The sequence below is a fragment of the Argopecten irradians genome, chromosome 4, assembly GCF_041381155.1.
Source record: "Argopecten irradians isolate NY chromosome 4, Ai_NY, whole genome shotgun sequence".
In the NCBI taxonomy this organism is placed as follows: Eukaryota; Metazoa; Mollusca; class Bivalvia; order Pectinida; family Pectinidae; genus Argopecten; species Argopecten irradians.
Window position 1 is genome coordinate 41340391 of NC_091137.1, and position 16765 is coordinate 41357155.

A 16765-nucleotide genomic window follows, 5' to 3' on the forward strand; every position below is an offset into this window, starting at 1 on the left:
ACTCCTCCTACAGGAGGCAATTGTTTGTACAGAAAATGTCAGAGAATTTAGCTTTCATGGAAATCAGGGAGAGAAATTTTTTTGAAACAAATTGTTGTAAGGACAGCCATCAACACTATTGTAAGACTGGAGACCAGAGGCCTCTAAAAATCTTGACTGGCCCCCTTTTTTTGTGTTGTAGAGGACCCACTGGGCCACTGATTTTTGCCTGTTTATATCATTATTATGATTTTGCTGTAAGATAATATCATTTGTTAAAATAAATTTGTGTTTTGGTATCCGAATTTTGGGCTTCAATAAATTTGCCAGGGCCCTCATTTTCTTTCTTTACCCAATCGTCCTCCCTTTCTAACTAAGTTAATATCTAAGCCTGAAGAAGATTTATTTCATAGTTCTTTTAAATGGTTGTCAGTGAAAATATTCAGTTAACAATTTAGTTCTTATTAATAGTGCAATTCAAAAGTCAAAAGTTGTATGCTCATATAACTGCCCCATGGATTTTTGTGCTTTATTTATAGGATCCACATATTTCTGGTACACATGATTGTTCACTTTTATACTAATCTTTGTACTCTATTTGGGTTTTTTCAAGTGATTGGAGTCAGTATTTCTCCACTTCACATTTAATTCTATTACTCCTTTGATTCGGAATCTATAAATCAATACCTAAAGTCTGTACATCTTAGTTTCAGGAATTCAAAATCATTAATGGCTATTAACTTTCACCTGATCATAGATTTTAGCCGGAGCGTGCATGGCGATACTTTTTGCCCTATTAAAACCCATTCAAATTCAAATGGTTATAAATAGTGAAAAACATGTGTTTTGCTGTATATCTTGAAACATGATTTTTATAAAAAAGTTCAACTGCTTTCACTGTCTTTTCATGAAATGTAATGCCATCTAATCAGTCATGCTATATATGAGCTTGTCCGACAGTTAAAGGTCTTTGCCAACCCTTGAATGGCCTCTCTATGAAATATTTATCAGTTGTCGGCATCTTAGATCCAACGCAATCTCTGTATAACTACAAAAACCAGTCTGGACAATACTAGAAAGGTGTTTAAATGACCTGAGTTCTGCTGGAGCTTGAATAAGATATAATAACGCATTGTTGGTAAAATCTCTTTACACTGATGGAAAAGCACAAAGGATAAAAATATCTCCGATGTGTCCACATGCAAAAAGTTATTTCATCTTCTGCGGATTTGTACGATATTTTGGAAGTTTCTTTAGAAGAAGGTATGTTTTGATAATTCGTTGTATAAATAATTTGACTTTTCGTGTGTTAACTGCGCTGTACTAAAGCAGTATTTTGAAAACGAAGATGTTTTATTTCTGAAATAACTTAGGTATCTGTACATATGATAACCATGTGTTGGTATTAATAATGGTCAAATACAGGTGAGGCTTAATCCGTGGGACATCCCTATGTCCTATTCTAGCTCAACAAGGAGCTTAAATGTCTACCTGTCGGGTGGTCTCTCAGAGGTTACCCTTTCATTTGGTCAATATACCTGGCCAATACCTGGTTTGGTCAGATAAAATGACCAGCCTTACCCAATGTGAGATAATTACGAAGGAGTCTTTATATATACTGCTCAGTGATTACCTGTGTGATTAAATGTAGGCATCATTGCATGATATCAATAGATATGAGATAATATGGTACATCAAAAGTATTGATGACATGTTAATCAACTGTCACTGTAAAATTCATTAAGGAGGATCTCTGAAGACTATTCTATTTTAAAAAGCTAGAAGAATTAGATTTCATAGTGATATTAAAAGGGGAGGGGGAAGAAGGATGGGGAAAGGAGGGGGTGGGCCAGGCGTTACCATGCATTTGGAATACCTTGAGCGAAAGTCTCACCTCCCAGAAACAAACTGGAATTACATGTACATGGTACATGTTGACACACCTTAACAATTTTTGCAGCTTATAAAGATGCACAAAAACGAAAAACTGTATGACTCCAAGATTATGAAAACATTTGGTACACCTCTCTATTTTGGGGCAAATGGTCAACATTTAAATGTAAATCAGTTAATTAAGGATCCTTCTTACATGTTGTAGAAGATATTGCTATAACGCCAATGTTTGATAGATTCATTTAGAACTTATATACACCTTTTTTTTCTTTTTTTTTTAAAGAAATGAGAAAAAAAACAACAAAATTCAATGTTGATAAAAAACAAATACACATACATACTTGTAATAAATATGAGAAATTTCACATTTTACTGATTAACTGATGAGAACAATTTTGATTGAATTTGCCCTGGACAGGGAGAAGGACATTACCATTGCCAGGTGAGTGGTTGTGGGCTGTGGGAATTGTGGATGGCGGTTGTTATTTTGTGTAACAGGACAAATTATGTACATTGATTTGTTTGTTATGGTAATGTCTAACCTTTTGTTGTGAAATTTGAATATGATTTTAAATGTTGGTATTGTGTTGCTTCCTATTGAAATATTGATGTTTTTAGACATGTTTATAATTGTGTTAATTTGTGTGTAAATGACATTTTCTTATGTTGTACAGTCTATAACATAAAAGAGCAGGGATGATATTTAAACCTGATCCAAATATTTGGTGTTTGATGTTAAATTGTGATTCCATTAAGATTTCAGAGATTTAGTTTGCTTTTGTTTATGTCCTAGCTGTTATTAGCTATTGTTATAAACTCATTCACCTTTGAAAAGTCATTTGGAATCTCCTAAATCTTAAGCTGGAACAACTCATTTTAAAATTTCAGGGGGGTATGAATTTTAAGGTACTGCCAGGTGTTGGATCAATGTGGGCAAAGTTTTTTTTAATCATGATTACAGACGTCTTATGTAATTCTGATCATTTATTAGAAGATAAAAAGGATTTTAGGAAAGCAGCAAAGAAACCGTCAGGAACCAAATTATCATTGATAGCGTCATCAAGTTCAAATAATGTTTTTAACTGAGAGTCAATAATAATTAAATGTCAAGGGTATATACATGTACTGTATTTGATCCAGTAAGTGTCCAGGATGGTTATAAAATAAACAATGAAGTGGCGCTAGATAAAACCAAATTTGGACTTATCATTCACAAAATTATTGCAAAAGAGAAAGCCATTAATCAGTTAATAAAACAAATAGAATAGCGTAGACTACACAGTTTTCATAGTTTGAGTCTATATTTATAGGGTAAGTCAACCTAAAGTGAAATTAAACCTCAAAAATGGGAAGGGGCACTTATAGTGATAGGGCGCTTATTGGGATGGGGCGCTTATCGGACCAAATATGGTACATATGATGCTGAATGGGACATTGATAAAAAGTTTTCTTGATTTCCGATAAAATAATGAAAATTCAAAAATAGTTTTCTTCATTTCTAAAACACTATATCCATGTCTATATATCACGGCTTTTAAGTTTCCCAATATAAAAGACAAGTGCTTTATATCTGTACATTTTTTTTTTTTTTGTAAATAAGGTACGATATGATGACTTCATATTTAATCTCCAAAATAAAATTCCATTGTGTGTATTCTAAACACACAATACATTAAATTTATAAAGGCAGTCGTGAAAATTGAGCTTGTTAATCTGGTATATAGGATACATTAGGTTTATAGTACAGATCTCAGGTTTCAGAAATACTTTTAATCGTATATTCTGAATAGAAGTTTTTCTAATCAGTTGTGTATTTTATACAAATCAATGGACGTGGCTACATTTAAAATTGACCTTATTAAAGATCTAAAATAGGGTTTAGACATGAATGCCAACGATCTGTTTAAAAATGACATTTTAGTTTAGTAAAGGCATATAGTCATACTATTTTTAATCTCTGCATGCAACTAGTCAGATTTATTCAGAACAGGAGATTAACTGCTATACATATACATATATGGAGATAGAATAAGTGTTGTACTATCATATAATTACATGTGCATCATATACCTAATACCAGAGTAGAAACCTGACTGGGAAATAAAATGTTGTAAATTGTAAATTTTTAATTTAAAAATTTAATGTAGTAACAAAGATTGTTCTATTTAATATCAACATGGAATAAGCACACCATATATCAGTTGTTAAAGAAATCAACAATAGGATTTGTGCTGAGAGCTATAATAATGTTGTAATGAAATGTTTGATGTTTATGGTAATTTCCATGTGTTTTAAATTTAAAAATATTTTTGGTTTTAAAACATTGATGATCATTAACACAGGTTTTTTCGATTAAGCCCAACCTTTATTTTCTTAACTTTTAAAAAGTGTTCTTGAGTTCATGACGCAAGCCCAGCTCGATGAATTTGAGTAAAGTGGAACACCCTGTGGCATACCTAACATATTTAGTTCTGATCCCGGAATATCAAGAGCAACAGGTCACCAATATTGAGGCAATATTTTTGTCTGAATCAGAACTGAAAAATTGATATTGTTTGGAAAGCGTCCAATTCAAGTTTGATTTTTGTCTGCCAAATATTTATCTCTTTAAAGCATGCTGGCTCCTTTCCAAGATCTTGTCTGAGTGACTAAATCACTTTTTGTCTCTTAATTATTTTGAGGGACTCTTTCTCCTATCTGTTGTATATTTGTTTTGTCAATTTTTCTTTTTATACATATGTTAAAAGTAAACTTTAATTGTTTTTATAGGTTACCTTAAAGAATTGTTATTCTACATTTTATTTCCACTGGCATTTTTTTTACTCCTTCAAGTTAGAATGTGAGAATTTAAAGTCCCTAGGTGCTTTTCCTTTTAAACAAATATTTTACAGGTAGACTATAAATTTCACCTGTAAGCGAACTCCAAACAGAGGAATGGTATAACTTTGTTTATGTTAAATGTGAAATATTTATATTCAATAAAAAGGTTTTCGACTGTGGTTCTAATGATAAGTAACAACAAAATGTCAGAGATGATAGCCTTCAAGTGCTGGTCAATATTTCAAGAAATGGTTAAAATATTAGAACTGAGAGATATTGACCATTGCTGCATGACTATTGATAGACTGATGCATCAATGGATGGTTTAGCTCATTCACCCCTTGAAATACATTTGAACTATTCCGATTCTATGTGTGGATCAGTTCATTGTGAAATTTCAGGGGTGAGTGATCCACATGAATTGATAGCAGGTAAGATTTGATTGTTAACAGGTTTTGTTTTGCTGAATTGTAAAACCAAAATCCTTTTGCTGCAACTAACTTGTTTTTTCATGCCATACTACTACTTTTTACAACTATTTGATTTCCAGGTTAACATAAACCTGAAGTCTATGAATAGTTATTGATTAGAAGAAAGACCTGCTACCTGTAATTACAACTACAATGTATTTTGCCGAAATCAATATTTTGCAAAATAGTTAGAATTGCTTTCAAAAACTTACGATTATCTAAAAACACAAGTTGGTGTGCAAGTTTGCAAAAGAAACAATTGAAATTATTAAGACTTTAGTAGACCCATATGATTATCAAGATGTCCATTTTCTGCAAAGTTATATAGACTTTGACCATGAGGATTATTGAGATGTTCATTTCATTTTTACAGATAGTACAGCAGCTGACTCTTACAATGACCAGGGTCAGGGGTCAAGGAACAAATTCAGGTCACAGTCCGAGTCTGCACTTACCAATGGCAACGCTGAACAGGAGGCGAGGAACATGGCGCTATCGTCGGAAAATGGAGCGGAAAGTGTCAAGCTTGGTCTTATATTTCAGGCCAATGGCTTGGATGACAGGGTAGGTTTCCTTTACAGAAAAAAAAGTTTTAGCAACAACTTCTGTATAAAGACCACCATTACAGAATTTTTTAGTGTCAATGTGGGGATGAACTTGGATAGTTTTCATTTGTACTGCTATTCATAGCTTAAGTGTAACATAAATTTTATTCAATAGTCAGATTTCCAGATTCAGAAGAACACCTTTTACATTTGTATCCATATCGTTATTTGCTTCAATTCACAAGGATTTAAAATTATCAATGAGTCTTGCTCAAAAGATGTTCGCTGAATTTCTTCTTTTCAATATTGGATGCAAGCAGTCTTATTCTTAAGGATTATTTTTGAAGAGATGGACACAGATCACTTAGTTTAACCTGTAAATATACCTGTTGAACATTATTGTCAAGGCTTATTTTGATTTGAATGTATATTTTTTCATGAATGCTTTTTAAACAGATAGAGATGAATTGGTTAGATAGCTCATGTACAGAACATGCCAAAGTGCTTGTGTATGTCCGTCTGCCTAATTCTCCGAGGCTGGTCGTCTGCCTAATTCTCTGAGGCGGGTCTATGTTCAAGATTCAAAATGGCTTTAGTGCTGTTGTCAGTTATGAAAATTCTTATTTTGGAGGTAGGAAATTAAAACAGGAAACGATATGTTTAAATTCAAGTCAGACTCACATATGTATTAAAAAAGCCATGCAATTACAATCTCTTGTGGTTACATACATTGCTGTATAATATTCAGTGGTAGTGGTCACATGGGTAATATTTCATCTTCTTCAAAATGGCATTATTTTTGTTAAAGGATTCTTATCATGTTTGCCTTTATCTTTAATTTCAGATGGAATCGTTCAAAACCTTGTTGGATGAACAGCAATTGACGCATGATGAGCAAGAAAAAGTGTTCGAAAAAATTCGTACAGACCATGAGAAATTACGCCGGGATTATCTCCAATCAAAAGAAGATTATAATGTGTTAAAAAGGGCAAATGCCAATGTAGGAGATGTGAACTTTGACCAGGAAAAGGAGCTGGAAGGGGAATTATTTAGGCTTGGAATGAAATTTGACGAAATTCATGAAAAAGTGGATGAGAATAGACAAAAGAAATCTTCAGAACGTCAGCCATTTCAGAGTAACCGTTCTCAATCAAACGGAGATATTTCATTGGACGGTAGTGATGCTGAAGGCCGCGCTATAGACCATACAAAAAAGAAAGTGTTAGGTGTGATGGCTGGCGATGACCTGGTCAAGCCTCAGAAAGACCAAAAGTTTCAGGACACTGTTAATCGTCTACACGTGGAATACAGTAACCTGATGGACAGGTACCGTCGACTGAAACAGATGGCACAAACACCCGAACGGGACAGGGAGATAGACAATTTAGTCAAGGTAATAAGGGCAAATGTTTTAATACATATATATGATGAAACCAAGCATCTATATTGGTGAATGTGCTATCAGTACTTCATTCCGTATAGGACACAGTGACACAGAATTTTTTCGGGACAGTTAATTTTAATATTTTTATCTTGACATAAAATCAGAAGCTCTAACTTTTCAATGGTGGTAAAGGTGTAAAGTAAGCAACTTTTTTAACTGAAGAAAAAAACTGAATCGTCTGCTCCTGTTTTGTATTTAAAAAAAGTATTATTTGTCAGAGATGGGGTATCTTTAAGAATATACCTGCTATTAAATTTGAACTAATTTCCACCTTATTAAGGATCTATAATAATTCAAGGACCATAGCTTGAGAATAAGGGCAAAGTTTTCAGTGTAAAAGGATTCATATTTCTGCCTGAGTAATAGGTAGAAAACCTGTGTGGTATTGGTATATAAATAAGTAGTACCTAAGTGACTGTTGGTACCAATGATACACCTGTCTTTAATGACAGGTAAACAACAGGTAGGTCGCCCCCGTACAGGTAATATACAGCAAGTGGAAGTTGGCTTAATTCAGGAACCAGCGGCTCTCAATAGACAATTCAACAAATAGAACTTATCCGACGATAAAAATCATTAAACTGAATCCATTGTTTTGTCTTGGTATACTAAATGGCATAGGGTCAGGGGATGGTGCTCCCTGATATTTTTTTGTGATAGAGAATTGGGTAGTGCTGACGTGACGGAAAAACGGAAATATTATACCGTATGTATTCACTCAGAATTGTCAGTTGGCTCCTACCCAACAAGCCTACAGGTGTATTATAAACATTTTACAATCCAAACCTGTATGAATAAGTATATGATATACATGTATTTTACAGTTAAAGTAAATTTTTCCACTGACATCAGGTCATAGATCTTGAAAGGGGTTTACTGCATGGCTCTTGGAATTTCATTTTTGCTTCACAACTTTTCCTAGGTTATTAGTCGAAATTTTAAGAAAAATAAGAAATCATGAATGCTTAACTTTTGCAACACTAAGAGAATAAAGGAAAATAGGCCTAATATATAGTTTGAGTATGTTTATTAGATGCCAGGCTACAGCCTCCGTTCAAACTTTTGTCAGCACAGGTCAAAGTACCGAGTGCTCTACCAATTCTTCCCATACAAACTGTTTACCATTTAAAGCCTGTCAGTTCTAGGGTTTGGAGGATATAGATAAACTTGTAATAGTCTTGGCATTATTTCAAACTTGGCATTGTGTGTGTAAGTGTTTATATATCATTGACATAGAAGGCCACTGAGCCGAGAGAGTTTTAAGTACAGGATCATCTGTAGATGATCAGCACACATAGGCAGGTTCATATGAGAACAAAGTGTGAAAGACTAACAATCCAACTCATACCTTAGTTGTTTCTTTACAGAAACTTCTGATCTTATAGTCCTCAATGTAGCAAAATTAGGTTGTAGATTGATTGATGATGATCGAGTAGATACCGTATTCGACCCAATAATTTCCCATCCGTATTAGCAATTCAGCACCCAACCTTTTAGACTCTATTTCCACTTACATTGAATTAAATACAAAACACTATGTATGTTTCTTTATTGATTTCTTTTGCAAAATGGTTAATGGTTCACTTGGTGCAATATCTTTATGAAAGACTAGTCCAAATTTGGTTATTTTAAGCGCCCCAATTATTTGTTTTAATTTTCAAGTGTCCTATCATTCCTATGGGCTTATTAGATTGAATATGGTACATAGCTCAGTAAAGTGATAAATAGAGTGATTGAGAGTTCTGAGGATCCTTGGTTCAAACCCTGGGACCAGTTTCACAAACTGACTTAAATTTAAGGAATTCCTTTAAAATAATAATAACTCAAAATTCTCTTTCCTTCACCTCTATAATGCTTTCCTATTGGGAATTTTATGGAAGCCAGGATGTAAGTTCGCAGGGGGTCTTGGTATGGGAGGAAACCGGGGTGCCGGAGAAATCCCATGTGATCAGGCAGGTGACCCCTAACTTTTTCACATGTCTATATCTAAAGCATTTCCTACTATACTTTTAAAATGACAAAGTGTGTTAATTCCCACACTCTATCGACTCGCACACAAGGAAATGTATACCCTGATAAGTTATCGCTCTATCAATCAAACCTTTGTGGTAATTAAAACTCTGTTACATGTAAAGACCAGTTCAGTACTTGTATATATTGTATCTATGTGGATGTTCTCCTAAATACACTAAGACCTAAAATACTTGTACATTGTATGTGGTTTTAAAAAAATCCTTAAAACATTTTTTTTGTTGTTGTTGATAAAGTCAAAACAATTTAAAGTTGTATTTCTTGTAATTTTCGCTGTAATGATATGTCGTTTTTACATTTGATATTTGAATATGGACATGTAACTTGATGATTTAGCTCCCCAAAACCATATGTCAGTCTATAAAAGAGCCGAAATCTGGGGATCATATATTCCTGGTTGTGAATAAAACGCCTTCAATCTCCACCATATTCAGTACCTTTGGGTTTTGTCGGAATTCCGAATCGTATCACGTGACTGATGTCCACACCTCCTGCACGTGGTGATCCAGGTAACTAGTGTAAGCGCACATGTGTTTGTTTACATTTTCCTTCTGGCTATTACGAGCAAATTGTGCTGGTTTATGTCCACAGTGCGAGTATTTGAAACATCTAATTCACACATTGCCGTAATTCAATATTGTGTGTATAAAAAATTGTAATGGGCGAGCATTAGTTTCTTTGTAGATCCAGTCTGCTATGGTCGACCACGTGTTTTGCTTTCGAGATTGTCGCGACGATGTTCGGAAGAGTTCGGCGGCATCTTTCGAGCCTATTTTTTACGTGTACACATTAAAAAGATTTTTTCACTTTTATAATTAAAATACTTCCAGTGCTGCAACTTGATAAAAAGTGGTAAAATTAGAAAGTTTAAACCTCGGACAGACGGAGAAAAATGTGTATAGCACCTATACAGTTTTTACTATGAAAAAAAAGAGTGAAAGTGATAGACCGTACAACTTTAAATGGGAACTAAATCCAAATTCTTCTGCGGTAATGGCTCTTCTGTTACCTACTGAAAATATCTTATTGGGGGCACTTCACCTGCGGTCAAAGGTTAAACATCTTTCTGTTATAGAAATAAGTTTTGCTGTTGACAGTTTCCCTGATACCTGTACAATATCAAGACTTGTAATTCTGAAATTCAAAGCAATTTTTATTACCACATTTACCACAAGGAACCCATAAATGTACAAAACTGAGTTGTGAAACGCTAACATTTGAACCATTTAAATGCATATCTGATATTTATATACAGTTTTATAATCTCTGGTTCCTCATAGGCTGAGCTTTTGACTCAAAATTAGAGTCCCAACCAAAGAAGTAAAATTCTTCATTATCTGTCTTTTTCTGGCACCTTGTATTGGAGTAACAATGGGATGTTGTCAGTACCTTTAGGAAATAGAGTGAGTCGGACTACAAAACCTTCTTGTATGGAATACACCATTAATTAATCCTGTGTCATAGAGTTTGTGGTAATGAGATTCAGTAAAAACATTATACATTTATATCATTTACACCACCTTGATTCTTTTTTCTTTCTATTTTTCAGAAACTGAAGCACATTTGTAACTCAGAGCCAGAAATATTCAAGATGCCCAAGGAACTACAAGAAAGGTATCATATATTTTCTTTTTTGGTAGAGAGAGAGAGTTTTCAAAATTTTATATAATTAATTTTGGAGAGACATTTTACCATACTTCTACGTTAGGATACCTTGTTGGGACTCTTGTGGCTGAGGTAGCAATCATCTACTTTTTATTGTGATGGTTTAAATCATGTTAAGAGTCGTAAACACAGCTTGAATTGTTGCAGTAAACTATTCATAACACCGTTGTTGATTAACTCATGATCATTCACCCTGAAATTCCATAATGGACTGTTCCAATTTTTAAAAATTCCATAATGGACTATTCCAATTTTTGAAATAGAGTTCAAATGTGTCTTGAGGTGTAAAGGAGTTAAATTATTCTTTTACTGTAGGCTGCTATAAATCACTTATGATTAAAACTTAGATAATGAAAATTGTTTCAAAGGTCATGCAGGTCCATGACCCTCACAGCCTTTTAGAAGAATACAATACCCAAACAGGGACCCACCTTATACCATTAAAAACCTACCTTTGTCTCTCTGGTAGTACCGGATCAATACATATAGTTACCCAAAATGGCCATATTGTTTTGCAATTATGAGGGAAATGTCTCTATTGATTTCCCATGATTTCAGTCAAGACCATGAGATCTCGATAGCCTCTGACGTAAGTCAGACAGGTAGTGATTTAGACGATGAACCACCCAGGTAAATCATGATTTTGTTGTATTGCACAACACGGGTTATCTCCCCTTTGATTGTCTCCCCTTTCTGATTCACTGATGTTGTGTGGTCATGTGACAACAGATTTGGCATTGCTCTGCAGCTTTCAGTCTGGTGGTAGTAAAATAATGTGGAATGAAGGTCAATGGGTCATTTTCTGTTGTTGCCACTTAATTATTACCTCCCCTTAATATAATTAATCCTTCTTAATGCCATATTTGGACTTGATTAACTTGCCTTTATGTTGTTCATTGCACTTGTTTTAAAGCACAATAGGTATAAACCTCTAGGAGGTATCAAAGCTGAAAAGTTACCTACGGGAGGTACCAATGCACAATAGTTATTTCCAAGAGTAAAAATATGTAAATTATTTCTATAACTATTTTTAGAAATATTTTCTTGAATATGGATATGTCACTTCAATTTACCAGTCAGAGGAGAGATGGATGATGTGATAAAACAATAGATATGAAAAATTCATTTTATGATGTTTAAATAATTTATTGTGATTCTTGCCTCCACAAGATACAGAAGGATGAAGTAAGCCATTTTCAAGCATCTACTTTCTTTTTAGCCTAGATTATCATTAGCCTGTTCTCCATTTGTAGCACCTATACAACATTTGTTTACATTATTGTAATTTTGCACAATTGATGTCAAAATGTTTAGAAAAGAAAACACTCACTATATAGGAAATCTGTCACTTTTTGAGTAAAGGAAACATTCTGAACCTCAGTTTTCCTAGCTGTTGTGAAGTGTGTACATCATGCACTTGTTTGATATAAAGCTCACTCCTTTCCTGTTGATGTATACCCAATATTACACTGTGTCTAGTTCCTGCAGATATATGTCTGTTAAAATCGTACCATTATTTCTTCTTTCCGTAACCGGATCCCTTGGATGAAATTGATACAGTTTGTCTGAATTTCCGTTCTTATATTCATTTATTTTTATTGTTGATTATCGTGTTGTTTGTTGAAATTAAATTGCTTAAACTTGTGAGAAAACAATGAGCATAGTGCTCAAGAGAAGATAACTCACTAGTATGGTTAGACCTTTTCTGTGCTATGTTTGATGTCTTGTGATAGCAGCACAGTATGAGTCTTAGCTAGATTCCAGTGTGTTCTCAGTTCTGTATGATTCCAGTGTGTTCTCAGTTCTGTATGATTCCAGTGTGTTCTCAGTTCTGTATGTCTTACATAAACTACACTTCGAAACATAAGATTGATGTTGTGTCTGATGTCATTATTTATTGTCTGAAGATATTCTTAAAAGCATAAGGGATTTTTAAAGGAAATGTTGAATATTTTAAGCTAGATGAAAAGTCGAAAATTAATTATCTGTTATTAAGTTTATTTTAGTTTTATCTTTTAATACAAGAGTTAGCTAATGAGGGAACTTCATAGAGAAATTGAAGGACAATGGTATTTATGATCTAGCTGTAATTCTGTCATTATAGATTTGTATACATGTATGTGATAATTACATCACTTTTTCCACTGTTTATGTCCATTTTCTTAACTGAAAATTTATCTTAACTCTGTTGTTTTTGACAAAAATAATAATAGCCTGTAAGTTAAAGAAATGTTGATGTGACAAACTAAGCAGTTTCCTTGTAATCTGACAACAGGTGGGAACAGCTGCAGGAACGGGACGAGAATGGGAGACGGATGTCAGTTGCCTCCCCTATCATGGGTCGACGGCCCAGCCAGCAAGTCCAACAGCGTGAACAGATGGCCAGTGTACAGAACCATTCATTTACCAGGGTAGGCAATGGTCACTTTAAATGGACAGTGTTCAGAACCATTCATTTACCAGGGTAGGAAATGAACCATTAATTTTCTAGGGTAGGCAATGGTCACTTAAAATGGACAGTGTCCAGATCCATTCATTTACCAGGGTAGGCAATGGTCATTTTAAATGGACAGCGTCCAAAACCATTCATTTACCAGGGTAGGCAATTAATGGTTACTTTAAATGGACAGTGTTCAGAACCATTCATTTACCAGGGTAGGCAATGGTCACTTTAAATGGTCAGTGTTCAGAACCGTTCATTTACCAGGGTAGGCAATGGTTACTTTAAATGGACAGTGTTCAGAACCATTCATTTACCAGGGTAGGCAATTAATGGTTACTTTAAATGGACAGTGTTCAGAACCATTCATTTACCAGGGTAGGCAATGGTCACTTAAAATGGTCAGTGTTCAGAACCGTTCATTTACCAGGGTAGGCAATGGTTACTTTAAATGGACAGTGTTCAGAACCATTCATTTACCAGGGTAGGCAATGGTCACTTTAAATGGTCAGTGTTCAGAACCGTTCATTTACCAGGGTAGGCAATGGTTACTTTAAATGGACAGTGTTCAGAACCATTCATTTACCAGGGTAGGCAATGGTTACTTTAAATGGACAGTGTTCAGAACCATTCATTTACCAGGGTAGGCAATGGTCACTTTAAATGGTCAGTGTTCAGAACCGTTCATTTACCAGGGTAGGCAATGGTTACTTTAAATGGACAGTGTTCAGAACCATTCATTTACCAGGGTAGGCAATGGTTACTTTAAATGGACAGTGTTCAGAACCATTCATTTACCAGGGTAGGCAATGGTCACTTTAAATGGACAGTGTTAGAACCATTCATTTACCAGGGTAGGCAATGGTCACTTTAAATGGACAGTGTTCAGAACCATTCATTTACCAGGGTAGGCAATGGTTACTTTAAATGGACAGTGTTCAGAACCATTCATTTACCAGGGTAGGCAATGGTTAAAATGAACCATTCATTTTCTAGGGTAGGCAATGGTTACTTTATAGATGCTTCATCGCCGACAAAGCATAAATGACATTCATCACTTGAACAGTAATTGGTGTTTAATCGTGTATATATATATGTATAATTAAACAAAAAAAATGTAATTTAATAATTTATTTTGCCTTTGGTACATACACAATCAGTATTTCATTTCCATATAGGATAATAGTGACACGGAATTTTTTCGGGATGCAATTTATTATTTTTTTTTATATTTTTAACTTAAAGTAAAATTAGAAGCTCAAACTTTTCAATGGTAGTAATGATGTAAAGTAAGTAACTTTTTTAACTGAAGAAAAATACTAAATCGACTGCTCATATTTTTGATAGTGAAACAATAACGTTTGTCAGCAGTGGAGCAACTTTAAATGGACAATGTTCAGAACCATTCATTTACTAGGGTAGGAAATGGTTACTTTAAATGGACAGTGTTCAGAACCATTCATTTACCAGGGTAGGCAATGGTCACTTTAAATGGACAGTGTTCAGAACCATTCATTTACCAGGGTAGGCAATGGTTACTTTAAATGGACAGTGTCCAGAACCATTCATTTACCAGGGTAGGCAATGGTCACTTTAAATGGACAATGTTCAGAACCATTCATTTAACAGGGTAGGCAATGGTCACTTTAAATGGACAGTGTCCAGAAACATTCATTTACCAAAGTAGGCAATGGTTACTTTAAATGGACAGTGTCCAGAACCATTCATTTACCAGGGGTAGGCAATGGTCACTTTAAATGGACAGTGTCCAGAACCATTCATTTACCAGGGTAGGCAAATGGTCACTTAAAATGGACAGTGTCCAGAACCATTCATTTACCAGTGTAGGCAAATGTCACTTTAAATGGACAGTGTCCAGAAAACATTAATTTACCAGGGTAGGCAAATGGTCACTTAAAATGGACAGTGTCCAGAACCATTCATTTACCAGTGTAGGCAATGGTTACTTTAAATGGACAGTGTTCAGAACCATTCATTTACCAGGGTAGGCAAATGGTCACTTAAAATGGACAGTGTCCAGAACCATTCATTTACAAGGATAGGCAAATGGTCACTTTAAATGGACAGTGTCCAGAACCATTCATTTACCAGGGTAGGCAATGGTCACTTTAAATGGACAGTGTCCAGAACCATTCATTTACCAGGGTAGGCAATGGTCACTTTAAATGGACAGTCCCTCAAACCTGATGGGCCTGAAAAAGACAATAAGTGCAGAATGTGTGTGTGTGTGTGTTGGGGGGGGGGGGGTTATTGTCAGATTATCAACTGATTATGATTTGTATTTTGAGTGCAACTAAGTATGTCCAAGGAACAGTTGTTTAAAGTTGATATTGTCAATCACTTATGCAATAAAGATTCCTGTAAAAAAATTTTTGTGATAGTTCCCATACATGGGCATAGTGAATCTGATAATCTGCCCAGCTATATCACTGAATTATTATTTCATTTCAGTAATACGTTACCATAACTTTAGTATGCAAATACGCTACCTACACCCATCTTTGTAGCCCCAACAAACATAAGATTTGAGAATCCCGTCTCCCTACCGTACCTCATCTCGTACTCGACGAGAGTAACATAGAGTGGTCTCCCTTCCTCTTTCCTTCTGTCCAGCTGATTGCAGATTTCCTTCTCTATTTATTTAGGGAACGGAATCTCGCCTCTGGTACTATTGCGGGATACCGCACGGCTATTGCCAGTGTACTGTCTTTTCATGATAGGCGAGAGGTAGGTTCTTCCACCTCGTTGTCTGCTTTGATTAGGGGCTTCAGTCTGGACAGGCCTAGGGTACGGCAGTTAGCTCCACAGTGGAACCTAGCTCTTGTGTTAGAGTCACTGAAGGGGGCTCCTTATGAGCCTTTGGGGTCTGTCTCCCTAAAAGTTTTTAACTTTTAAGACTGTCTTCCTGCTTGCCCTTGCCTCAGGCCGTAGGAGGAGTGATATCCATGCTTTGTCTGTTCACTCTTCGTGCCTTCGTTGGGCCAGAGATAGCTCTGCCGTTACCCTTCTCACTGATCCTGCCTTTTTGGCAAAGAATCAGGTTCCTGGTTTTTCGCCCGATCCCATTAGGATTCCTTCCTTGACAGTCTCTGTTGAGTCTGAGGAGAATGATCAGTTGCTGTGCCCCTGTCGAGCACTTAGGTTTTACCTTGATAAAACTAGGGGGGGGCGAGGTACTCGATCTCGTCTATTCTTGCCCATTAAACAGGGTCAGCAGGATATCTCCTCCCAATCCATTTCCAGATGGATATGTCAGGTGATCAAGATTGCTTATGAGCTATCTAATGATCTATCTCGGGCGAAATGTAAGGTGAGGGCTCATGAGGTTAGAGCCCTTGCAGCTTCTTTGGCTCTCCTAAATGGGTCCTCATTCCAGGACATCATGTCTGCTGCCTTTTGGCGTGGTCAGTCTACTTTCACTGACTTTTACCTCCGGTCCCTGTCCTCTCATTCTGAG

At 35.4% G+C, this 16765-nt stretch overlaps 1 protein-coding gene across 5 annotated transcripts in view; it reads left to right on the forward strand.

Moving 5' to 3' along the window:
* The window catches only part of LOC138321689 (microtubule-associated protein futsch-like), a 44823-nt gene that overhangs the window by 15617 nt on the left and 12441 nt on the right, over positions 1 to 16765 (forward strand). For 2 of the 5 annotated variants that reach the window (XM_069265571.1, XM_069265572.1), the window contains exons 4-9: positions 2291 to 2314; positions 5536 to 5726; positions 6552 to 7100; positions 10732 to 10796; positions 11406 to 11477; positions 13123 to 13258. In XM_069265571.1, the coding sequence (XP_069121672.1) occupies positions 2291 to 2314; positions 5536 to 5726; positions 6552 to 7100; positions 10732 to 10796; positions 11406 to 11477; positions 13123 to 13258 (1037 nt within the window). Of the gene's footprint in view, positions 1 to 2290; positions 2315 to 5535; positions 5727 to 6551; positions 7101 to 10731; positions 10797 to 11405; positions 11478 to 12017; positions 12033 to 13122; positions 13259 to 16765 lie in introns of all 5 variants that reach the window. The other 3 variants (XM_069265574.1, XM_069265575.1, XM_069265573.1) reach the window with 3 other exon arrangements.